The following is a 24,984-nucleotide window of genomic DNA, read 5'->3' as shown; positions in this document are numbered from 1 at the left end:
GGAGAAAGGGAGCTGGACCCTCCCCCACAGGGATGCGTTTTTGGCTCCCTCTCTCTGCCTTGGCACCACTACCAGGACAACCTTTCTATTTATCGTTGGTTCACCAAGGACCACCCACTGTGGCTTCTGTGGTGGCTGAGTCCCAGGTCCTGCTCACAACCACTTAAGGTTGGGTCGTGGGGACAGTGGAGAAACAAGGGCAGAGAGTAGAGGGGGATGGGCCATGGCAAGAACACTTGCAGGGTGACCTGAAGCACACGGTGCCCTTGACCAGCTGGATCCTGAAGGATGGGGCATGAGAGAGCCACGAGCGGGCAAGGGGCCCCCGACAGAGGGAGCAGTGGGCTCAGAGGGAGGGAGGTGGGAAAGCAGGGTACACTTCCATGATGACAAATAGTTCAGAATAACATGCAATAAGATGGGAGATGGGGAGAAAGAGAGAGAAGGAGTGAAAGGAGGAGGCAGACCTGCTCATTAGGCCCTAAAAGTGAGGCTGAGGAAACCAGAAACCTGAGCAGGATCACACAGCTGGAGGAAGGTTCGCAGGGACCCAGACTCAAATTCCTGGTGAAGAGCCTGACCCCTTCTCGCTCGTGACAGCTACCTTCCTCTGAGGGCAGGAGCTTGCTTTGTGTGTTCTAGAACCTTCTCAGGACCAGCAGCCTGGGCATCCAGCCAGTGCCTGTTGGAAGTGCAGAATCCTAGACCCACAGAGTCAGAATCTGCATTTGCAAGAGAGCTGAACGCTGGCGTCGCCTGGAAGACCTAATATGGACATGCTTGGTCGCATCCCTGAGATTCTGGCTATTCCTACGGTGTGGCCTGGCCTAGGGATTTCTGAGAGCACTGCTGACACTGTTGTGCAGCCAACATGAGAACTGGTCTCTGGATCACTTAGCAGAGTGGGCAGGACGCTGACTGATGAGGGAGGGAGAAGAGGGGCACCCGAGGGAGGGGCCGGAGGGCGCTCACAGTCAGCCCAGGTCACAGGCTCCCTCTCTTTCCACCGTAGGTGTGCAGAGCGGTCTTTCCAAGGCTCCCCTGGCCTTCATTCCTCAGGAGGCCATCTTTGGTTCTGTGACTCATTTCTGAATCCCTGGGAGGCCTTTGTCTGAACTGGTACCAGTCGCTCTTGGCCCCTGGCTTCAGTTGGTCATTCTTAGAGATTGACTTTCTTTTCTCTCCTTCTTCCTTCCTTCCAATCTCTAGGTTGGTGAACTGCTCTCTCACTTCCAGCTTTTGTCAGAGCCTCTTCTCAGCCCTGAGCACTAACTGGAGCCTCACTGAACTGAACCTCAGTGACAACACTCTGGGGGACTCCGGCATGAAGGTGTTATGTGATATGCTCCAGCATCCTGGCTGTAACATTCAGAGACTGTGGTAAGAGCCTGTGTGTGTGTGTGTGTGTGTGTGAGAGAGAGAGACAGAGACACAGAGACAGAGAGAGAGAGACAGAGAGGAGGACTGGAGGAAGATCTCAGACCAGATCAGTGGTTTACTAGTTTCCTGGGGCCGCCATATCAAAGTGCTACACACTGGGGGCTTAAACAACAGAAATTTACTTTCTCACAGTCCTGGAGGCTGGACGTCCAAGGTGAAGGTGTGAGCAGGGCTGGCTCCTTCTGATGCCTCTCACCTCGGTGTGTAGACGGCCGTCTTCTCACTGTGTCCTACATGGTCTCTCTGTGTCCTCTTCTTCCAAGGACACCAGTCCTGTTGGCTTAGGATCTGCCTAATGACCTGGTTTTAGCTTAATTACCTCCTTAAAGGCCCTGTCTCCAAATACAGTCACATTCTCAGGTCCTAGGGATTAAGACTTCAACTATGGATTTTTGGGTGGGGACACACTTCAGCCCATAACAATTGGGAAGGCGAAATGGATTGGAGGCCAGGTGTTTGGGAAGTTTCAGATGGGGAAGAATGAAGGGGAACTGAAAATAAGTTATTTGTTGGTGATATGACAAAAGGGGCATGACCTTCAACATCCTCCATTTCCTCATCAGCTGTGCTCACAGAAGAGAATTGGAGAGTTTCGTCATACACGACAATGGCCATCTGGGCTGGAACCCATCACAACATTTTGCATAGATTGAACCATTACAGGGAATCTCCTGTAGCTTTATTAACAAAGTGCTTGCTCTGGGCCCACAATGTGAATCAGACTCACCCGCCCCGAGTTGAGCCCACAGTTGTCTGGCCACGCCCCCAGCCTTCTCCCATCACACAACAGCATTTTTGACAAGCTACGCAGCCAGTGTCAAAGCCTACCGCTCTAGGACATTTTCATACCTCCCTCTCCTGCTCATCATACTTACCCCAACACCAATCTCATCAATTTTACCTACTGTACAAGCCATTGTCCACTTTTCCTCATCCTGACTCCACCAGCCCAGGTCCAACAACCATGATCCCTTGCCTGGATACGGCAAAGGTCTCCAAGATCATCAGCTTCCCAGGACAGGATTCGTGTTTGTCTTGCCAATGTCTCTAGAATGTCTGGACAAATGTCTCAGCACATCTTAGTGCTCAGAGATGCATACTGAGTTGGTATTGGCTGTTTGGTCTCCGTACATCCGCTCTGCTGCCTACCAATCCATTCTCCACACAGAAGTGAAAGTCAGAGGGTTATTTAGAAAACCCCACGATGATCATGCCATTCCTTGCTTAAATGCTTTCTCTTTGCTCTTTTGATAAGTTATGAATCCTCTTCTTGCCTTCAAGGCTCTGGCTGGTTTGGGCATCTAACCTGCCTCTCCACCTGCATCCCACACCACTCTCTCCATCACCTCTGTGGGTGCCCCTGTGTGATTCCAGAGAGTGAGACACAAACAGGAGACATGGGTGATAACAAGATGCTTTGTGCATAAATAGAAATTTAGTTGTCCATTTGCTTCTAGTTGGTGTGAAGATGGGGCCAGAAAGGAAGGTGGCCAACAAGCTCCAAGACATATGAATGATTGGCATGGAAAGGAGCAGGAATATTTTCCTCGCTCCTATGACAGGGACAAATTGTTATTTGTGGTGGTGGTGGTGGTGTTGGTGGTGGTGATGCTGTGTGTGCACATGTGGTTGAAAACCAATCCAGAATCAGAGCTGCTTCTCCCTTCAGTGCAGCTGGAGGGCTGGGATTCAATCATCAAACAGCATAGCAGGGACATAGTGGTTCCACCCTAGGGAGAAAGGTGTTCCCCTGCTTGAACATGTGGTGAAGACATGGGCCCACAGGCTCATACCCTTCTCATGAACGAAACAGGAACATGCCATTTACACATTTGACAGTTGACCCCTGTTGATGGAGGGAGTTCACCCATGTGCTCAGCAGCTGTGGTCTCGGGCCGTGAGCTGGGGATCCTGAGTTAACTTCCCAATATGTTTTGGGCTGTATTCAGAGTTTCTGATAAGATGATGCTTTCATGAGAACTTGGTTAAAATTTCCCATTTGTAACATGAGAACACGGGTGCCCCTGATGGTGCTGAAAACAAGCACAGACGGGAGGGCGGTGATAGCAGCCGTGTTCTGACGCTTTCTGCTTCTGTACTTGGCGTGAAGGTTAGGCCGGTGCTGGCTTTCCCATCAGTGCTGCTTCAACATCTCCTCAGTCCTGAGCAGCAACCAGAAGCTGGTGGAGCTGGATCTCAGCCACAACGCCCTGGGAGACTTCGGAATCAGACTTCTCTGTGTGGGACTGAGGCATCTCTTCTGCAACCTGAAGACGCTCTGGTGAGTCTGAGCTGAGCTCCTCCACGAAGCGTGAGCTGCGGCTTCAGCAAGCCACAATGGGCCAGAGTCTCAGGGGGAGAACACCCTGGCTCCTCAGAAGATTCCTGGCGTGTCTCTCTGGGTGTTTGTCAATAACTCAGTCAGTGTTTGCTGGGGGAAAGCCATGTTCTAAGCCACGGAGGGAACTTAAACCATCAGCGAAATCCTGTTTGCCTCTAAGGTTTTCACAGCCCAGCTGAGAAAATAAAGCCAAGGCGGTGCATTGCTCTGGGAGCGTTTGGGGGCTTCATGACAAGCCCTTGGTTGGGAGGTCTAAACAGGAAATGGTGTTAAAACCACATAGCCTTTCACTCAGTGCTTCTGGGAGAATTGAATTCTGAAGAAGCGAAGGAAGAACTTGATGGTAGGGCCAATTTACACCCATTAGGATAGTTATTATATAAAACAAAACAGAAAATAGCAAGTGTGGGTGAGGATGTGGAGAAACTGGAACAACCCCGCATTGCGGGTGGAAATGTAAAATGGTGCAGCTGCTGTGGAAAACAGTATGCCAGTTCTTCAAAAAACTAAACATAGAATTACTATATGATCCAGCAATTCCGCTTCTGGGTATATATCTGAAAGTGTTGAAATTAGGCACTCAAATACGTATTTGTACACCCATGTCCATAGCATTATTATCCACCATAGCCAAAAGGCGGAAACAACCCAAATGTCCATCAGTGGATGAATGGATTAAAAAAATGTGGTGCATCCACATGTATAGCCTTAAAAAGAATTTGGACACAGGCTGCAACACGGGTGAACCTCGAGGACATTATGCTCTGCAAAATAAGCCAGACAAAAAAAGGACAGAAACTGTAGGATCCCACTTATATGAGGTCCCCAGAGTAGTCAGATTCATAGAGACGGAAAGTAGAATGGTGAGCGCTGGGGGTTGGGGGACGGAGGAGTGGGGAGTTAGTGTCTAATGGGGACAGAGTTACGGGTTGTGGTGGTGGAAAGAGGTTCTGGAGACGAATGGTGGTAACAGTTGCACAATAATGTGAATGTACTTAGTGCCACTGAACTATACACTTAAAAATGGTTACAGTGGTAGATTTTATGTGTCTTTTACCACAATAAAAATAAGTGTAGGGATCTGGGAAGATGTAGCATTGGCGTGGGCTTGGAAGGGGTCCACTTGCTGTTACACCAAACAGAAAAGGAAACAAAGTGTTAGTATGGAGCCTGGATGCACTCTTCCCACGTGTGGCCTGGACTCGAGGCAGCACAGGACAAGTGCGTCCCGGGTCCACAGCAGAGGGTGGGAGAGAGTGGTTGTGACACTCTGCTGTCTCTGTGGAAGGTTGGTCGGCTGCTGTCTCACGTCGGCCTGTTGTGAGGATCTCGCATCTGTCTTGAGCACCAGCCATTCCCTGATCAGACTCTACTTGGGAGAGAATGCCCTGGGAGACTCGGGAGTCGGAATTTTATGTGAAAAAGCAAAGCATCCACGCTGTAACCTGCAGGTACTGGGGTAAGTCTTGGCAGACAAGCCACTCTCTTCGGGAATGCGTTATTTGGAAAGTGGATGGGGCTTATTCTAAAAAAGGTTAATCAGAGGGAGTGGAGGGTAGAGAACACAGGACACCATATCTGAAGTGGTTTGAAGCACTAGGTACTACCTCCCGCTAGCAAGGCGTTTATAACCATGGAACTGGAGATTCTGAGAGTTGAAAGAAGCCTCAGGGATCGTGCAGCCCAATTCCGCACTGAGGAAACACCTGCTTCCAAGACACTCACGGACAGCCCCGTTCTGTGTGAATGCTTCCAAGCACCCCGGTCACCGCTGCGCAATGCAGCCATGCAGGAGGAGAGGGTTCTTGTTTCCACACAGCACCTGCTTTGTGGCTGTGCATCGGTCCCCTGGGCTCTGCTGAGATGCGGATCTCAGTTCCCCAGAGACGGCATGCACACTTTGCGTCTTCCCACCTCTGCCTGGGCGGCTCTAAATCCTCGGCTAGGACGTGGTTTAGCACCTTCACCTGTTCAGTCCTAGGAAGGGGCTGGTCTGTTAATGTCCCTGTTTGAAGCACAGTGCCCGACCTGAGCCCGTTATTCCTAGAGATGTGCAGTGGAAACTTCTCCTCCTGGGGCCGGGCGCTGGACTGTCACTGGTGGAGCCTGGATTTCCTTATGTTTTTGGCAGTCACGTCAGATCATGAGTTCATGTTGGAATTCTGCAGTAAACTGTCATGTTTTCTCCAACCAACAGCCAATTCTCTGCAGACACCAACTGGGTGTCTTACAAGTCAATTCAGTTTTGACACTAACTACCCTGAGGTGGTGCAGACCCCACAGAGTGAGGGCTCAGTCCTACAAGACTGCCCCCTCTACCCCCAACATCAGATGACAGTTGCAAGCAGTGTGTCCCCAGGTTACTCACACTTCTTCCTGACTTGGCTATAAACCCCCTCCTTGGGTTTGAAAATTTGCTGGAACAGCTCACAGAAATCAGGGAAGCACTTTACTTACATATCTGTTATCACAAAGGATATTATAAAGGATACAAATGAACAGTCAGATGAAGAGTCACAGAGAGGTCCAGAAGGGTCTGGAGCACAGGAGCTTCTATCCCCACGGAGTTGGGGTGCTCCACCCTGCCGGGACATGGATGCATTCACCAACTCAGAAGGTCTCCAAATCTCATTGTGCAGAGATTTTACAGAGCTTAATCTCCAGCCTTCCTCCCCACTCCTTCCTAGAGGCTGGAGGGTGGGGCTGAAAGCTCCAAGTCTCTGATCACTTGGTCTTTCTGTTGACCAGCTCCATCCTGAGGCTATCCAGGGCCCCACCTTAAGTCCCCTCCTTAGCATGAACTCAGGTGTGATCAAAAGGGCCTCCTTTGAAAAGTAAAAGACGCTCCTGTCACTCAGGAAATCCCAAGGTTTTAGAAGCTATGGGCCAGGAAGTGGGTACAAAGACCAGGTATATTTCTTATTACACCACAAAAATACCTACTGATAATCATGCATTTCACCACACATCACTGCTCTTCCCTGTTCTTTCCATGGGTTATCTCAGTTGGCCTCATAAAAATGATACCAAGTAGGTATCAGTGTTTCCAATTTAAAGAGGAGAAAATGAGGCTCAGAGAGCTTAAGACCTTTGGCCAAGGACACGCAGATGGAAGGCAGTGGAACCCGATGTAGACACAGCCCAGTGTGACCCACCGCCCGCTCCCCAGCGCCAGTGCAATGCTGGATGTGTTGACAGCGGCTCTCTACAGGGCTTCTTTGTCACCCCCTCTCCAACCTGGGGGGGAGCATCACCTTTAGCTCTGCTAAATTTCATCTTACCTTTCTTCTGACCCATTGTCTACACATTTTTGAATTGTGATTCTGTCAATGTTAGCTACACATCCAACAAGCAAACTGTCGATGTCTTCATTCATATTACTGATACAAATGCCAACCAGGTCAGCATCCAAGACAAACCATGGCAGGAAGGGCCTTCCCTGAGGAGTAATCCGCTAGCCCATAACTAAAACGCGTGTATGCTCACAAGGCTCTGATCCCTCTCGGACCTGTGTTGTCAGCCCATCCTCAGATATCCCCGCATCTCTTCCCTGGAGAGGTCTATTTATGCCTCTGTTTCCTCCCGTTCTCTTCTCCTTCAGCAATTCGGCTGCTGCTGCTCTTGATCTGCTCAGCACATGATTTAGGCGCTTTATTTTCCAGGCACTCTGTGGGCTCAGCTGTGGGTGCTGACGATGGCAGTCAGTAAAACAGACCAACACCTTGTTCTCACAAACATTCTTATAGGGGGCGACAGACACTGGATGTTAGACCAACAAAGCAGTGCACAATACCAATAGGTGCTGTAATAAAACCGGAGAGAGAGTGAGGGCTGCTTCCTCGCCCCGGTGTTCAGCAAATGCCTCTCGGGCAGGTGACATGGGAGCAGGTACTGAATGGAGCGACACCACGAGCCAGGGGAGGAACCGGGTGGGGCGGGATAGGAGCAAGGGGAGGAGCTGGGGGCGGAGTGCTCCTGCAGAGCAGACAGAGGGAAGCCCCCAGAGCACCGCCTCCCAGTGGACCCTCAGCGATCCTGGTTCCGGCTCTTGCAGATCCTTCCCAGTCTTTATCTTAGTTGACATCTGTTGCCCTTAATTCTACTCATCCTCCCCTCCTTGAAACCCTTCTATCTTGTTTTGGGGACACCACTCAGTCCTTCCTGCTAATTTTACAGCTTCTGCTTCTCAGGGTCCTGCAATGACTTCTCTTCCTGTGGTCTGGGGATTTCACTGCTTGGTTTTCTTTTTTACTAACTGTTTCTACGCTCCTAGGGAACTCTCACATAACCCTCAGCTTCAAAAACGACTTGTATTCAGATGGCTCCCAAAACAGGTCTTAAACCCAGATAATGCTCTTGAGCTTTTTTCCTTTTCAAGAGGCTTTTATTTCTTACAGCAGTTTTAGGTTCAAAGCAAAATTGAAAGGAAGATGCAGAGATTTCCCATATCCCCTGCCCCCACACATGCCCAGCCTTCTCCGTTATCAACATTCCCCACCGGAGTGGTACATTTGTGACAACTGGTGAACTTACATTGACACATCATTATCACCCAAGTGATATTAGTGTACATTGGGGTCCACTCTTGGTGTTGTACATTCTACGGGTTTGGACAAATGTATAATGACATGTATCTACTATTGTATCATACAGAGTAGTTTCACTGCCCCCCAAATCCTCTATGTTCGGCCTATTCATTCCTCCCTCCCCTCAACCCCTGGCAACCACTGATCTCTTACTGCCTCCATAATTTTGCCTTTTCCAGAATGTCATATTTTTGAAATCATATAATATGTAGACTTTTCAGGTTGACTTCTTTCACTAGTAACATGCCTTTAAGGTTCCTCCATGTCTTTTCATGATTTTACAGCTCACTTCTTTTTAGCACTGAATAATATTCCATTGTCTAGATGGAGTTTATTTATCCATTCACCTACAGAAGGACATCTTGGTTGCTTCTAACCAAATATGAACAAGGCTTCCATAAACATTTTTGTGCAGATTTTTGTATGGATGTTAAGTTTTCAGTTTCTTTAGGTAAATACCAAGAGGTGATGTTGCTGGATCATATGGTAAGAGAACGTTTAGTTTTGTAAGAAAGTGCCAAACTGTCTTCCAATGTGGCTGCACCATTTTGCATTCCCACTGCCAGTGATGACAGTTTCTGTTGCTCCACATCCTCACCAGCATTTGGTGTTGTCAGTGCTCCAGGTTTTGGCCATTCTAATAGATGTATAGTGGTATCTCATTGTTGTTTTAATTTGCATTTCCCTGATGATGTATGATGTGGAGCATCTTTTCATATGCTTATTTACAATCTGTATATCTTCTTTGGTGAGGTGTCTGTTAAGGTCTTTGGCCCATTTTTTAGTTGAATTGCTTGTTTTCTTATTATTGAGTTTTAAATGTTCTTTGTATGTTTGGGATAACAGTCCTTTATCAGATACATTTTTTGAAAATATTTTCTCCCAGTGTGGCTTTTCTTTGCATTTTCTTAACACTGTCTTTCACAGAGAAGAGAAATTTAATTTTAATAAAGTCCAACTTATCAATTTTTTCTTTCCTGGATCTTGCCTTTGGTGTTGTATCTAAAAAGTCATTGTTCAATCCAAGGTCATCTAGACTTTCTCCTACGTTATCTTCTAGGAGTTTTATAGTTTTGCATTTTACATTTAGTAAATTGAGTTAATTTTTTAAATTTATTTTTTTTAAAGGGTATAAGATCAGTGTCTAGAGTCTTTGTTTTTGTATGTGGATGTCTAGTTGTTTCAGCACCATTTGTTGAAAAGACCATCTTTGATCTGTAGTATTGCCCTTGCTCCTTTGTCAAAAATCAATTGACTGTATTTATGTGGGTCTTATTTCTGGGCTCTCTATTCTGTTCCATTGATCTATTTGTCAATCCTCTTGCCAATGCCACACTGTCCTCGTTACTGTTGCTTAAGAGCAAGTCTTGGAGTTGAGTAGTGTCAGTCTTCCAACTTTGTTCTTATCCTTCAAAATTGTGTTTGCTGTTCTGGGTCTTTTCCCTGTCCATAGAAACTTCGGAATTAATTTGTCGATATACACCAAAAACGATTTGCTGGGATTTTAATTGGGACTGCACTGAATCTAGATGAAGTTGGGAAGAACTGATATCTTGACAATATTGAGTCTTCCTGTTCGTAAACACTGAATATCTGTGCATTTATTTTGTTCTTTGATTTCTCTCATCAGAGTTTTGTAGTTTTCCTCATGTAGATCTTATACATATTTTGTTAGATTTATACCTAAATATATCATTTTTGGAGGTGCTAATATAAATGGTACTGCATTTTATTTCAAATTCCACTTGTCCATTGCTAACATACAGGAAAGTGATTGATTTTTGCATATTAACCTTGCATCCTGCAAAGTTGCTGTAATCGTTTTTTCATTCATTCTTGGAGTTTTTTTTGTCAGTTCTTTCAGGTTTTTTGTATAAAGGATCATGTCATCTGTGAACAAAGACAGTTTTATTTCTTCCTTCCCAATCTATATATTTTTCCTTTTCTTGTCTTATTGCATTAGCTGGGACTTCAGTATGATGAAGAAAAGGTGTGGTGAGAGGGGACATCCTTGTCTTGTTCCTGATCTTAGTAGTAATGCTTTGAGTTCCTCTCCGCTAAGTATGATCTTAGCTGTAGGCTTTTTGTAGATATTTTTGTGTTCCATTATCCTTATGCTGCCCTTTCTAAAGGACTCGGATAATTATTGTGGAATTTCTACATTAAAAAAAAAATCTTTCTTCTCTCTCCTCTTCTACCTGCATGATTTCTAGATTTCTATCTTCGAACTTGCTAGTTCTCTCTTTGATATGGTCTGCTCTATTTCCAGTGCTTTCTAATGCATTCTTCATCTCATTTATTGAGTTCTTCAGCTGCAGAATTTCTGTTTCATTCTCTTTTTGAGTTTCAATCTCTTTGGTAAAATATTCCTTCTGGTCAATGATTTTATTCCTGAGCTCATTGAACTGCCTTTCTGAGTTTTCTTGTAGCTCATTGAGTTTCTTTGTGACAGCTATTTTGAATTCTTTATCAGTCGGATCACAATCTTCTATGACTTATGTTTAGACTCTGGAGAAATGTTATTTTCTTGTTGTGATGCCATGGCTTTTCATGGTGCTTGATAAGTTATTCCTCTAATGGCATTAATTTGGGGGAAATTCTTGGTCATTAGTGTTTTACTAATGTTCTCTTCCTTTCTGTTTTTCTTCTCTTTTTGGTATTCCCATTACATATATGTTACCCTCATACAGCTTCTGGAGTTGTTCTACAGTTCTTGGAGGTCTTGTTCTTTTTTTCAGTCTATTTTTTTCTGCTTACTTGTCAGTTTTTGGAGGTTCTGTTGAGATATCCCCAAGGTCAGAGATTCTCTCCTCAGCCATGTCCAGTCTCCTAATAAGTCCATCAAGCAATCTTCATTTCTGTTACAGTGCTCTTTGTCTCTAGCATTTCTTTTGGGTTCTTAGAATTTCTGTCTCTCTGCTTCCATTGCCCATCTGTTCCTGTATGCTGTCCATCAGAGCCATCAGTGCATCAACTATAGGTGTTTTAAATTCCTGTTCTGATCACTTCAAAATTCCTGACATGGCCGAGTCTGGTTCTGATGTTTTCTCTGTCTCTTCAAACCCTTATTGCCTTTTGAAACGTCTTGTAATTCCTCCTTGATACTGGACATGATGTACTGGGTGAAAGGATCTGCTTTCAATAGACCTTTAGTGATGTGGTGATGAGTTGGGGGAGGGAAGCGTTCTATAGCCCTGTGATTAGGTCTCAGTCTTTTAGTGAGCCTGTACCTCTGGACTGTGACTTCTAAGTGCTTTTCAAGTGCTTCTCAGCTTTTTCCCACTCCCATAGGTGGGACAGGATGGCTAGAGAGGGCAGGAGTGGAGTGTTTCCCTTCCTTCAGGTCCTTTGGGCTCTGATAATGTCTCAGCTCGTTAGGCTTTGACTACCTAGTTTCTCCTGAGGACAAGCCTTGCTCAGAAGCATAGAGTGCTCTAGTATATTTTTAAATGATTCCTTTTCCCCTCTCCCTGCAGGAAACACAAAGGGATTTTTCTCTGATATTCACTGAGCCCCTGGTGGTTGCCTGAATGACTGGTCTCCCTGGAGTTCTGGTCTCTCGCCCCTGTCCACAGATAGCCTCCAGCTACTTGTCAGTTGTAGTTCAGGTTCCCCTACCCGGCACTGGTTCCCATGAGGTTTCAGCCTGTGGGCTTCTGACCCAGGCTGTAATTCTCACTGTTTGCTTCTCTCTCCGTCTCCAACCTGGGAGCAGCAGACTGCCCTGCAACCACACTTCTCTCACAGATCTGAGAAGAGCTGTTGATTTGTCAGTTTGTTCAGCTTTTAACTTGTTGCCAGGACGGAGTGCAGACTTCCAAGCTTCCTACATGCTGGACTAGAAACTGGAAGCCCTGCTTATGAGTTTTTTATTAAAAATGCAAGACATGCTTAGCGTGAAAATATCAAATAATTTACATACATAAAGTAAGAAGTGAAACCTCCTTCACAACCCACTTCTGAGAGAACCATTTCCAACGGGTGATGAGCAAACTTCCAGATACTTTGTTATATGTGAACATTTATCCATTCATCTGTCTGTCCATCCACCCACCCATTTCAATATACTCTACGTGTTGGGTTTCCAGAGCTTTTGTAACAAAGCATCACAAAAGGGGTGGCTTAAACAACAGACGTTTATTCTGTAATAGTTTGAAACCAGGAAGTGTGATGCCTCTTTCTGTGTTCTCTCTCAGGATTGCTTAGTTTATTCAGGGTCTTTTGTGATTCCATATAAATTTTAGGAGTGTTTTTTCTACTTTTGTGAAAAATACCATTGAAGTCTTGATAGGGATTTCATTGAATCTATTGATGGCTTCAGGTAATATTGACATTTTAATAATATGAATTCTTCTGTTTTATGAACAAAGGATTTCTTTGCATTTATTTGGGTCTTCTTCAATTTCTTTCATCAACATATTGTATTTTCAAAGTGGAGATCTTTAATCTCCTTGGTTAAACTTATTCCTAAGTATTTTATTGTTTTTGATGCTGTTGTAAATGGGGTCGATTTCTTTATTTCTTTTTCAGAAAATTTGTTATTATCGTATAGATATGCTACTGACTTTTGTATGTTGATTTTGTATCCTGCAAGTTTACCAAATTCATTGATCAGATTTAACACTTTTTTAGTTGAGTCTTTAGGATTTTCTGTACATAATATCATGTCATCTGCAAATAGAGACAGTTTTACTTCTTCCTTTCTGCTTCTGATGCCTTTTATTTCTTTTTCTTGAGTGATTGCCCTGGCTAGGACTTCCAGTACTATGCTGAATAGGAGTGGTCAAAGTGGGCATCCTTTTCTTGTTCCTGATCTTAGAGGAAAAGCTCTCAACCTTTCATCATTGAGTATGATATTAGCTGTGGGCTTGTCATATATGGCCTTTATTATGTTGAGATGTATTCTGTCTATGCCTAATTTGTTGAGTTTTTTTTTTTTTATCATGAATGGATGTTGAATTTTGTTAAATGGTTTTTCTGTGTCTCTTGAGATGATCATATGATTTTTATCTTTCATTTTGTTAACATGGTGTATCACATTTACTGGTTTGTGTATTTTGAAATATCCTTGCATCCCAGGGACAAATCTCATTTCATCATGGTTAATGATTTTAATGTGCTACTGAATTTGGTTTACTAGTATTTTGTGGAGGATTTTTACATCTATGTTCATCAGGGATGTTGGCCTGTCGTTTTCTTTTCTTGTAGTGTCCTATCTGGTTGGCATCAGGGTAATGCTAGCCTCATAAAATGATATTGGAAGTGTTTCCCCCTCTGATTTTTTTGAAAACTTTGAGAAGGATTGGCATTAATTCTTCTTTAAATGTTGATAAAATTCACTATTGAAGCCATCTTCCTTTCCTTTCCTTGTTGGGAGTTTTTTGATTACTGATTCAATCTTCTTACTAGTAATTTGTTCAGATTTTCCATTTCCCCTTGATCAGTCTTGGTATGCTGTGTGTTTCTAAGAATTTTTTCACTTCTTCTAGGTTGTCCAACTTTTTGGTTACAGCTGTTCATAGTGACCTCTTATGATCCTTTGTGTTTTGTGTTATCAGTTGTAATTTCTCCTTTTCATTTATAATTTTGTTGATTTGGGTCCTCTCTCTTAATATCTTGGTTTGTATAGCTAAAGCTTTATCAATTTTGTTTATCTTTTCAAAGACCAACTCTTAGTTTTGTTAATCTCTCTACTGTTTTTCTGTTCTCTCTTTTGTTTACATCTGCTCTAATTTTTTTTAATTTCCTTCCTTTTGGTAACTTTGGGCTTAGTCTGTTCTTCTAGTTCCTTGAGGATAAAGCTAAGTTGTTTATTTGAGTTCTCTCAATTTTCTTGATGTATGCATTTATAGGTAGAAACTTTCCCCTTGAAACTAATTTGATGCATCCCATAACTTTTGGTATGTTGTGTTGCCATTTTTGTTTGTCTCAAGATACTTTTCTTATTTCCTCTATACTTTCTTCTCTGACCCATTGGTTGTTCAGGAGAGTGTTGTTTAACTTCCATGTATTGAGTTTTCCAGTTTTCATAGTGTTATTGATTTCTAGTTTCATAACACTGTGGTCAGAGAAGATACTTGGTATAATTTCAACCCTGAATTCACTAAGTCTTGTTTTGTGGCCTAACATATGGTGTATCCTAGAAAATGTTTCATGTGTGCTTGAGAAGAACGTGTAGTCTGCTGTTGTTGGATAGAATGTTCCAACCAAAATTTATTGTCTGTCAGTAGTGGAGGCTAAAAGTCCAAGATCAAGGTGTCAGCAGGGCTGTTCCTTCTGATGCCGGTGAGGAAGTATCTGTTCTATACTTCTCTTCCAGCTTTTGGTGGTTTGCTGGCAATCTGTGACATTCCTTGGCTTGTAGATGCTCCACCTCAGTCTTAGCCTTTGTCTCTACATGGTTTTCTTCCTGTGCTGATGCGTGTCTGTCTTTGTGTCCAAATTTCCCTTTTTTGTAAGGACACAGCTCATATTGGATTAAAGTTCACTTTAATGACCTCATCTTAACTAATTACATCTTCAGTGACCCTATTTCAACAAGGTCACATTCTGAAGTACTAGGGGCTAGGACTTCAACATAAAAAGTTTTGGGGGACACAATTCAACCCATAATCCTCTATCTGTCAAAACTGGAAAAGTAATGTGAATACTTTCCTATGATTTGCTTTTTTTCACTTATTGTGGATACATTGCTATGCTAGTATATACAGAGCTACAGATTTGGGTATAATATTCCATAGTAGGCATTATGGTAATTTATTATTTTATTTTATTTTGTTTTATTTTTTTAGATTGGAACCTGAGCTAACAACTGCTGCCAATCTTCTTTATTTTCTCCCCAAATCCCCCCAGTACATAGTTGCATATTTTAGTTGTGGGTCCTTCTAGTTGTGGCATGTGGGACACCGCCTCAGCACGGCCTGACAAGTGGTGCCATGTCCGTGCCTAGGATTCGAACCGGTAAAACCCTGGGCCACCAAAGTGGAGCACGCAAACTTAACTACTTGGCCATGGGGCCAGCCCCCCTGGTAATTTATTTAGCTGCTCAGTAAATGATGAACCTTTGGATGGGTTTCTACTTTTTCACTATTACAAACAATTCTGAAAAAAGTGTGTATGTGTGTATATATATAACTTTATGTCTGTATGACTGTTTCTTTTGAGTGGATGCCTATTAGTGGAATTAATGAGGCAAAACTTTTAGGCATTTTATATTTTGTTAGGTATAGGCAAATTTTCTTTTTTTGAACTTTAGACCTTTATCTCTGCCTGCATATAATGCCCCCCCCCCCCAAATATTACACAAGCGTGAGACACTGAGCATTTGCAACATGTTTTAATTCCCGTAACCTACTCCCACCCCATCCTTTTGTCCTTTTCTTGCCCTCTCCTTACAGCCTTGTTGAACCGTGGGACTTTCCAGGAAGCTGACCAGCCAGTAAACAGGGGACAATCCTAAATTTTCTCCACTTTCAGTTCCCTCTACCTCTTATCCTTTTTTTTCACACAACACCAAAGGGAGTTTTCTAAAATGCAAATTTGATAATATTGAGCCTTTGCTCAAAACACCTTCGAAAGTTCTTCTCTGAAATCAGAGTGGAGGTGGCATACCTTGGCTTGGCACACGGGGCTGTCCCTCACCAGTGCTGGACGGCTGCCCCTGCCCCTTCGCCTAACACACAGTTCACTCCATTTGGAGTTGTATTGAATTATTGTTTAGTTCTAAGCACCTGACCTACTCTTTCACCACTTTCCTCCTGCCTGGAGAGTTAAGTTTAGTCTCCTACCCCCACGGTCCATCTAGGAAGCTCCTTCTCATTCTTTCAAGTAATTTCTCTGATCCTGTTTTTCCATTTAAAAATAGAGACAAAAACAATGCATGCATCTTGGTTTTGAACAATTCAATGAGATAATCCTATTTAAAGTCATCCTCAGACAGCCAAGGCCATAGTAAATATTCAATAAATGTTATATCTTCTTCCTCGATTTTCTTTGAGACATTTTTGTGACATAAGGTATATCATTAGTAAATTTTTAGAAACCAAATAATTTAACTTAATACAGTACATGACAAGATATTTGTGCTCAGTAAATGTAGAACTGAGTTAGTGGGTCAGTTGAGACCAAGATATATGATGTTGGTTACATTCCTCTAATCCAGCAGATTGGTTGGTAAGACTTGTTTGCTTGATTTTCTAAACATTTTATTACGTCCTCCATCTATCCATAACTCAGTCTCAATAGTTAACAACATTCTGATAATTCAGATGTGACTTATTCTTAACAAAACCAACTTGCCTGCTTGTAACTGCTGCCATTTCACTGTGCTCTGTTCCTAAAACATCTGTTTCGTAATCCCTTCTAGTCCTTTTCTGGAAATAGTGGTAAAGCTTGCCATTATGTAACTTTCAAAATATTCTTTTTTCTTGTTTTTTCCAAAATATTCTTTCCTTTCCTTTTTGATGACCATCTCCAGGCTCCTGGAAAGTTCTTCATCTTTGCCGGTGTGTTTCATCTGTTTGGGCTGCTATAACAACAATGCCATAGACTGGGTGGCTCAAACATTTATTTCTCCCAGTTCTGGAGGCTGGGAGCCCAACATAAGGGTGTCTGTAGATCATCTGGTTTCTGGTGAGGACTCTTCATGGCTTGCAGACGGCCACATTCTCCCTGTGTCCTCACATGGTGGAAGGGGCGAGAGAGCTCTCTGAGGTCACTTTTATAGACGAATTAATCCCATCATGAGGGCTCCACCCTCACGACCTAATCACCTCTCAAAGGCCCCAGCTCCTAACGTCACCACATTGGGGGTTAAGGTTTCAACATACGAGTTTTGGAGGACACAAGCATTCAGTCCATAACAGCTAGTGATCCTGTAATTTCCTTCTGCATGTTCACTAAGGACCCCTGACAAAAATTCTTCGCAGCTGGAGGCCACTCAAAACGTGCTTTGTTTCTGCTCCTTCCTCTGGGGCTGCATTTCCTTCTTCGTCCTGCTGACACTTCCTCGTTCGTTGTGATTCCTCCTTGACCTGGAGGATGGAGACCAGTGGGAGGAGAAGTGCTTCTGTCTCCTTGTGGTCATCTGTTCAAGCTCCACTGTCTGAATGACTTCTTTCTGTGTTTCTATTTATCTGATTCTAAGTCACCTTAGAGCTTAGACACGTACCGTTGTTAAGGATCCTGGCAGGAAGGAATGTGACGGCACAAGACGTTCTTAAATCAAGGCTTCATTGAAGGCCTGGCGTATATGGCGTCCACCCTCTGACTCCTATGCAGGACTGCACAGCTCTCTATTTCAGAGCCCATGTGCTCTCGCTGCGTGATAGAACATCCTCAACTAGACCCAAGAGTAGTACATCAAAGATCTTAATTCCGTGAAGTGAAATGCAACCTAGGGCTTTGTGTTCTGAGAGGCCCTTACAGTGCAGGAGGAGGAGGGGCTGGACAGAAGGGGCAACAGAGGGCGGACGACACCGGAAAGCTTATGTCCGGGTCCCCTCTCCACCACGCACTTGCTCTTTGACCTCGAGAGAAACATGATCTGATGGGACTCAGGTTTCTAATCTGTAAAAGTCAAGTAATAGTTGCAGCGGCACTGCCCGCTTGCCTGGTTGATGTAAGAATCAAACAAGGTAGGCCTCTGCAGGCTTGCGGGAATTGTTAGGGTCAACTGAGGAGTCTTTCTGGAAGAAGTGGTGGTGAGGAGCATGTGTGGTCAGAGGGAGTGTGTGTAAGAAGGAGGAGGAGCGTGGAGGGAGTCTGCATCAGTTTGCTTTCGTTCTGTCTCTTCTACTGATCCCAGCAAAACATCTGCTGAGACCATCGTGTGTCTCTCTTACGGGGCCAGCGGCAGGGAGTCGTGCTGTCCTCAGATTACATCCGAGAGGCTGGCTCCTGACCTCTAAGTTGAAGGACGCAGATCTTCAGATGAGATGAGGTTTCTGTGGTGAGAGGGCTCTGCCATGTCTGAGGAAGGCTGGCCGCTGAGGATGCTTCTCCCTGTCCTTCCACAGGTTGGTGAATTCTGGCCTCACGTCAGGCTGTTGTCCAGCCCTGTCCTCGGTGCTCAGCGCCAACCACAATCTCAAGCAACTCTACCTGCGGGGCAATGCTCTTGGAGACACGGGGGTCAAGCTGCTCTGTGAGGGGCTCTCGCACCCCAACTGCAAGCTGCAGATGTTGGAGTAAGTCCCTCAGCTTGTTAGGGTGATGGGCACACACGTGGCTGGGTGGGGGGAAGTTGGAGGGAACGATGATGAGATCATCTGTATCTGAGGAGAGATGGAGTCCTCCCAGGGTTTGGCTTATTATAGAATCGTGAGACTGGGAGGAATTCTACTTTTTGACGGTGTAAAGGTAAGTTCTGAAGTTCCTCTCACCACAAATTTCTCTACCACAAAAGAGTGGGGCAGAATGGCACTAGTATTTTAGGGAAATTCATGAGGGGACATAGAATTTGGGAAAAATCAATTGGCAAAGTGCTGTCACTAATTTGATCTGCACAATCCAGTAGACTGGAAAAAACGCTCCCACCTGAGGAGGGAAGAATAAGCATGGGTCTGTAACACTGGTCCAAGCTCGTTCCTCCTGTGCTTCCTCTGCGTCTGAAACGGCGCAGGCTCAGACCTGGGCGAGCTGGGGAGGGTCGGGCACAAGTTCTGTAAATCACCCTCCTTCTTGCAGGTTAGACAGCTGCAGCCTCACCTCACACTGCTGCTGGGATCTGTCCACACTGCTGACCTCCAACCAGAGCCTGCGGGAGCTGAGCCTGGGCGGCAACGACCTGGGTGATCTGGGGGTCATGCTGCTCTGTGAAGTGCTCAAACAGCAGGGCTGCCTCCTAAGGAGCCTGGGGTAGGTGTGCTCTGCAGAGCTGCACGTGGCAGCGTGCAGAGTCATCAGTAAACGTTGACTGGGTCCCAGAATCCGGGACGGCCTCACTTGCACTCAGAATGAGGTGGGGCCTGGGCCAGCTGTAGATTTTTTAAAGGAGTATATGAGTCATGAACTGTATGTTCAACTTCATCCAGACATTTAGAGTAATCAAGGTTCAGTTTGGCGAGAGAAGATTTCTCATCTATTTCCCTGAAAGAAGCATAAGTCCCGATGAAAGTGGCTGAATAGAATTGTATTTCTGTGCAAGGGACTGTGCTTTGTGCAAGAATGAGACCAGTCTCTGGGTCATCTTAATTGCAATGGTCTTTGTGTACTGGAGGTACCGTCAGTCTTGTTTCTGAGGATTCTAAACGGAAGAGAGTGCTCCAGAAACATCCAGATCAGGGACTCCATAAAATTCAGCCTAGCTGCAGTTGTGAGGACCAATGGCTCCCTTCCACTATCAGTGGTACCACTGAGGCACCGTTGCCTCTCTGGGAAGAGCTTCCTGGCTGGTCTCTGGCCTGATCACCACTCTCCACTGAAGACAGTTCCTTTACTCGGCTTCGGGGCGACACGCTCTTCTCTGGATTTTCTCCTACTTCATTGGCTGCTTCTGCTCAGTCTCCTTTTCGCTGCTCTTCATCATCCTGACCTTTACACGCTGAGTCCCCAGGTCTCAAGCATTGGGGTGACTTTTCTTCTCTACACTTTCTCCCTCATTTACACCATCTAAGCTTCTGGCTTTACTATATATGTGCTGTGTCTCCCAATTTATATCGCCATGAGTTCTTTGTCCCGATGCTTGTCTGACCTTCCACTTGATGTCTAGCAAGCCTCCCAAACATCACGCGTGCAAATCCGAGCCTGTGCTGTTCCTCTCTGTCTAAAACCTGCATCTTCCCACCTCAGTCAGTGGAAACTTGGTCTGAATTTCTCGGGCCAAAAACTCCTGGTGTCGTCCTTGATGCCTCTTCTTCCTTATGCACACATCCAATCCATTGGCAAGTCCTGTTAGCTCTGCTTCACAGCAGGCCCACTCTCTGACCACTTCTTGCCAGCTCCATGGCTTCCACCCTGGTTCAAGCCACTGTCACCTCTTGTCTGCACTGTCCTGATGGCATTCTGCCAGGCTGCTCTGCGTCTACTCTTCTCACCATAGCAGATGGAGGGTGTAGCTAAAATGTGAGTCAGAACATATTACTCCTACCACCATGCTCCACAGACTTCCTATCACGTAAGAGCCACTAACTCACGGCAGCGCCTCAGGCCCCATGTGATCTGCCCCCACTGCTTCTGCAAATTTGTCTTCTCCTCACCCTTATTCCTTCTGCTCCACTCATACCAGTCTCCTTGCAGTTTCACAAAAACCCGGTCACCTCTGGAACTTTGCACTTGCTGTTCCCTCTGCCTGAAACTCTCTCCCTTTTGATAGTCACATGCTTGTTCTCACACATCCTTAAATTCTCTGCTTAAAGGTCTTCTGTGAGAGTCTGTCTCTGACCATCCTACTTAAAACAACAGGCCACAATGCTCTTCCCTCTTATCTGCTTATTTTCCTCCATAGCGTTGACCACCATCGTACATGCTATGCCATTTTCCGGTTTGCTTTCTATATCTCACCACAAGAATATAAATTCTGTTAGCCCAGGGACTTCTGTCAAGGCTGAGCACTGACTGGAATGCAGGTTTGAATAAATAGAAATTCAGATCACATTGTATCCTTCTGCAGACACAGAGGGGCATGTTGGCTGCAGGAAAAGCCAACACTCCCGGTGCTGAGAGAAACAGAGAAACAAAGGGAGGGGTTGGTCAGGATGAAGCTGGAGACGTTGCTGCATGTGGGGTCACTGAGCCAGCCCTGAAGGGCACTCTGGAGATGAGTGACAGGCTCAAAATGGACTGGGAAAGCAATCAGCCTGTCTCGTCAGCTCGGGCTGCCATAATAAAATAGCATAGCCTGGGCGCCTTAAACAACAGACATTAATTTCTCACAGTTCTGGAGGGTGGGAAGTCCAAGATCATGGTGCTGGCTGATCCGATTTCTGGTGAGAGCTCTTTTCCAGGCTGGCAGGTGGCCGCCTTCTTGCTGTGTCTTCACATGGCACAGAGAGAGAAAGAGAGAGAGACAGAGAGAGGGAGACAGAAGTGTGCACTCAGGTGTCTCTTCTTACAAGGGCACTAATCCCATCACGAGGACCCACCCCCATGACCTCATCTAACCCTAACCACCTCCCAAAGGGCTCATCTCCAAAACCATCACATTGAGGGTTAAGGCTTCAACATACGACCTTCGGAGGAACACAGACATTCAGTCCACAACACAAGCTAATCGAGATTGCTGGAAACGATGCAAGTCAGAGGGCTGATTTCTGACTTAAGTTGTGAGGGAACTTTTTAAAAAGAGAAGGAAGAACTTATATCCAAGAAGACTTGAGGGGCATACCAAGCGACTGCAATGTGTGGACTTTATATGGCTCCTGATTAAACGTACATAATATGAAAAATTTATCAGACAGTTGAGGAAATTTAGACACTGATTGAACATAGGTTAATACTAAGGATTATTAACTATTTTAGGTGTGATAATTGGATTGTGGTTATGCTGTTAAAAGCTTTCTTCACTTAGTGTCACTCAGTGAAGCATTTATGGGTGTGTGAAACGCTGTGTTTAAAATAGTCCATGATGTGAGGAGCGAGAGGGAGACAGAAGCAACAAGACTGACCAGGAGCTGTTAATTGTCAGACCTGGGAAATGGGCACGTGGGGGCACATTATACTGTTCCCTCCACATGTACATATGTTCAAACATTGCCAGACTCGAAGGTTAAAAATATAACAGCAACCACATCAGGCATGAAGCGTGGCAGCGGAGAGCGAGGAAGCCCATGGGGTTAGGGCGGGTGAGGAGATGGGGTTGTTAAGGCCAGAAACTCTGAGTGTCATTTGGAGAGAATAACCCAGGCTCTCTGTTTGTCTTTACAGTCTGTGTGAAATGTATTTCAATTATGAGACAAAATGCGCATTGGAAACACTGCAGGAAGAAAAGCCCGAGTTGACTGTGGTCTTCGAGCCCTCGTGGTAGCGACAGCGTGGGGCTGCTGGACGCCCATGTTCTCTGGCTGTGCCATCCGGTGTGGACCAGTGGAGGGATGGTCCTCCATCAGGGTTAGACCAGAGCTCTGCAGTTCTTCTGGTCCGTGTGGGAGACGAAAGCCTGCGGGTGGTGCCTTTGAGGAGAGAGTGTGAGTGCCTCCTTTGGCCCTGGGTCGAAGACAGCAGGGCCACAGAATCCTCCAGAGGATGTAGTTCTCATCACATCGCCTCCTCCGAGGGTGTGCTCCTCTTGGTGATCTCATTAATGAACTCCTTCAATAAAGCACTTTCTTTGTGCTTTCTTCTCGAAATTTTCTTCCCTCAGATCTTTCCTTCTTTTTGTTCTGTTTATTTTGCCCATATCATCACTCCTGCCATCTTGTTCTTAACTGACGGTAAACAGGACGAGTTAACTGTATATTATGTTGCAATTTTGTGGCAGTAACTTATTTATTTTTGTAACAGTTTTATTTTCTAATAAAATAATTCGTGTTTATTGTAGCTCGCTGATAATTCAGAAGATACAAAAACTTTGTTATATTTATTGAGTTGTGTGCTTTCCTTAATTTTAAAAGATGGTGCCTAGAAATCTTTTTACTTATTTATCTAAACTACTAAAGATAAATTAAATTTCTTTATGAATTTTTAAAATCTCTTTGCCAAATGATTTAAATTGTAATGAATGGGAAAAAAAAATCCCCTCACCCTAACTCTGATGGAAATTTCAGCTCTGCTAGGACAGGAGGTTGAAAATCAAGCAGAGGAAGGTTTTAGAGGAGATGAGGCTACAGCCACAAAAAGAAGTACTATGTAAAAATGTGTTTTGCCTTCAGTTATAAGAACTTATCTTGGATTTATCTCATCCCGGGAGAAGTTCATTTACGCCCTTCACACAGCATTAAATCACTAATAAATATTAATAAATTGCTTCTCTACACATGGGGCAACTCTTGAGCCATATGGAATTGTTCAGGATGGAAACAGTACTTCCTGTGAAGGAGCCATCCAGGCCAATGCTACTCAAAGTGTGAACTGTTGATATAAGCAGCTTGTGCAAGAATGTAAACCAACCACATTACCAAGTGTGCTTTTTAGATAAGCTGACTTTTTTCAAGCTGAGACTTTCTCAATAAAGGAAGCAGTATGTGATTCATACTCTGGTGCAAACTCTGTGCCTGGTCCAGGACCAACGCTTTTGAGTAAGTCTGATCTAGGTGTTTGTTTTCTGCATCTTAGTGAGGTGAGCTACTGCACACAGACCCCCACTACAAACACCTTGACATGCAGGATAAAATGTGATTAAAAACACAAAGCTAAGCTGGAAAGAGGAAAAGCAAAACTTCTGGGCACGAAGCAGTAATGGATGCTAAACCTACAAAGGAAGTCGAACGAAGAGCAGGGCTCTCGTGTGCTCGGAAAGTATCTCTCCACAGTTGGCTAAGCAGTTATAAAAGAAACACAGTCACTATATAAAGAGCAGAGATTGGACAGGGCCCTGAGCATCTAAGAAACAACCTCAGTGAGGAGAGGTGGATTCTGCTTTCAGATGCGAGAACTTGAGAAGAAACCAGTATTACCCAAGTAGGATCTGGCTGAGAACACGTAGCCAGAGTCTAATCTCGGGGAACACCAGACAAACCCCAAGTGAGGAAGTTCTGCTGAAAAGGGCAGCGGGCCGTATTCTGCAAGAGTGTCAGTGTTGACAATGGGTAAATCCTGGGGGGTGAGAGGGTCGTATGGGATTGTTCTTTATACCATTCTTATTCTTGCATCTTTTCTGTACATTTGGCATTATTTCCAAGTGAAAAGTTAAAAAATCAAAACAGCAGCTTTCCTAAACACCTGCAATTTAAAATGTAATAAAACTCCTACTAATCATACTAACAAAATTTATCAGGTACCTAGAATAAATCTATCAAAAATTGCATAAAAATCATACAACAGAAGACCCAAATGGTAAATATACGTGTCATATTCACGGATGGGAAGATTCAAAAGCATGACAATGCCAGTCTTTGTCCCCCGAAACTAAAATTCAATGTAATTGCAATTAAGACACTAACAGGGATTTTCATAGAATAGAGAAAGATAATTTTTAAAATGTATGGAAAATAGGGGGCAAAGAGTATCCAGGAAGACTTTGATGACATAGGAGGACTTGCCGTCTTACACATCCAGGAGCTATGATCACTGGCGGTGTGGTATAGGCAGGACACAGTTCATGCCAGGCACAGGCGCGCATGGAAATGCTATTTGTGACAATGAAACTGGGGAGGAAAGGAAGGAAGGTCAGTGAACCTGGCAGGAACAAATAGCCATGCACACAGAAAGATTGTATTTCTGACTCACATGACACAAAAAATTCCAAATGTGATGGAGACAAATTTTAAAAGTAAAGCTACGTGCACAACAATGTGACTCTAGTTAACAATACTGTATCATATACTCAAAATTTGCTAAGAGGGTAGATCTTCCGACCACACACACAAAAAGGAAAAGGCCAACATTGTGAGATGATGGATATGTTAATCAGCATGATTGTGGTGATTATTTCAGAACATGTACTTATACCAAAACATCACATAGTACACTATATATAAATATACCATATTTTTTATTGAGGTAAAATTGGTATATAACATT

General features: G+C 44.4%; 1 protein-coding gene across 2 annotated transcripts in view; it reads left to right on the top strand.

Moving 5' to 3' along the window:
* The window catches only part of NLRP3 (NLR family pyrin domain containing 3), a 32,455-nt gene extending 8,962 nt beyond the window's left edge, over positions 1–23,493 (top strand). For both annotated transcript variants that reach the window (XM_070517996.1, XM_044778082.2), the window contains exons 6-11: positions 1,210–1,380; positions 3,551–3,721; positions 5,070–5,240; positions 18,384–18,554; positions 19,054–19,224; positions 22,231–23,493. In XM_070517996.1, coding sequence (XP_070374097.1) covers positions 1,210–1,380; positions 3,551–3,721; positions 5,070–5,240; positions 18,384–18,554; positions 19,054–19,224; positions 22,231–22,330 — 955 coding nt within the window. In that variant the 3' untranslated portion in view covers positions 22,331–23,493. The remainder of the gene's footprint in view (positions 1–1,209; positions 1,381–3,550; positions 3,722–5,069; positions 5,241–18,383; positions 18,555–19,053; positions 19,225–22,230) is intronic.
* Positions 23,494–24,984: the final 1,491 nt, after the last annotated feature.

Source organism: Equus asinus, chromosome 9 (genome assembly GCF_041296235.1).
Source record: "Equus asinus isolate D_3611 breed Donkey chromosome 9, EquAss-T2T_v2, whole genome shotgun sequence".
Taxonomy (NCBI): Eukaryota; Metazoa; Chordata; class Mammalia; order Perissodactyla; family Equidae; genus Equus; species Equus asinus.
Note: the sequence above shows the minus strand (reverse complement) of the source record. Positions and strands in the feature narration are given on the sequence as shown.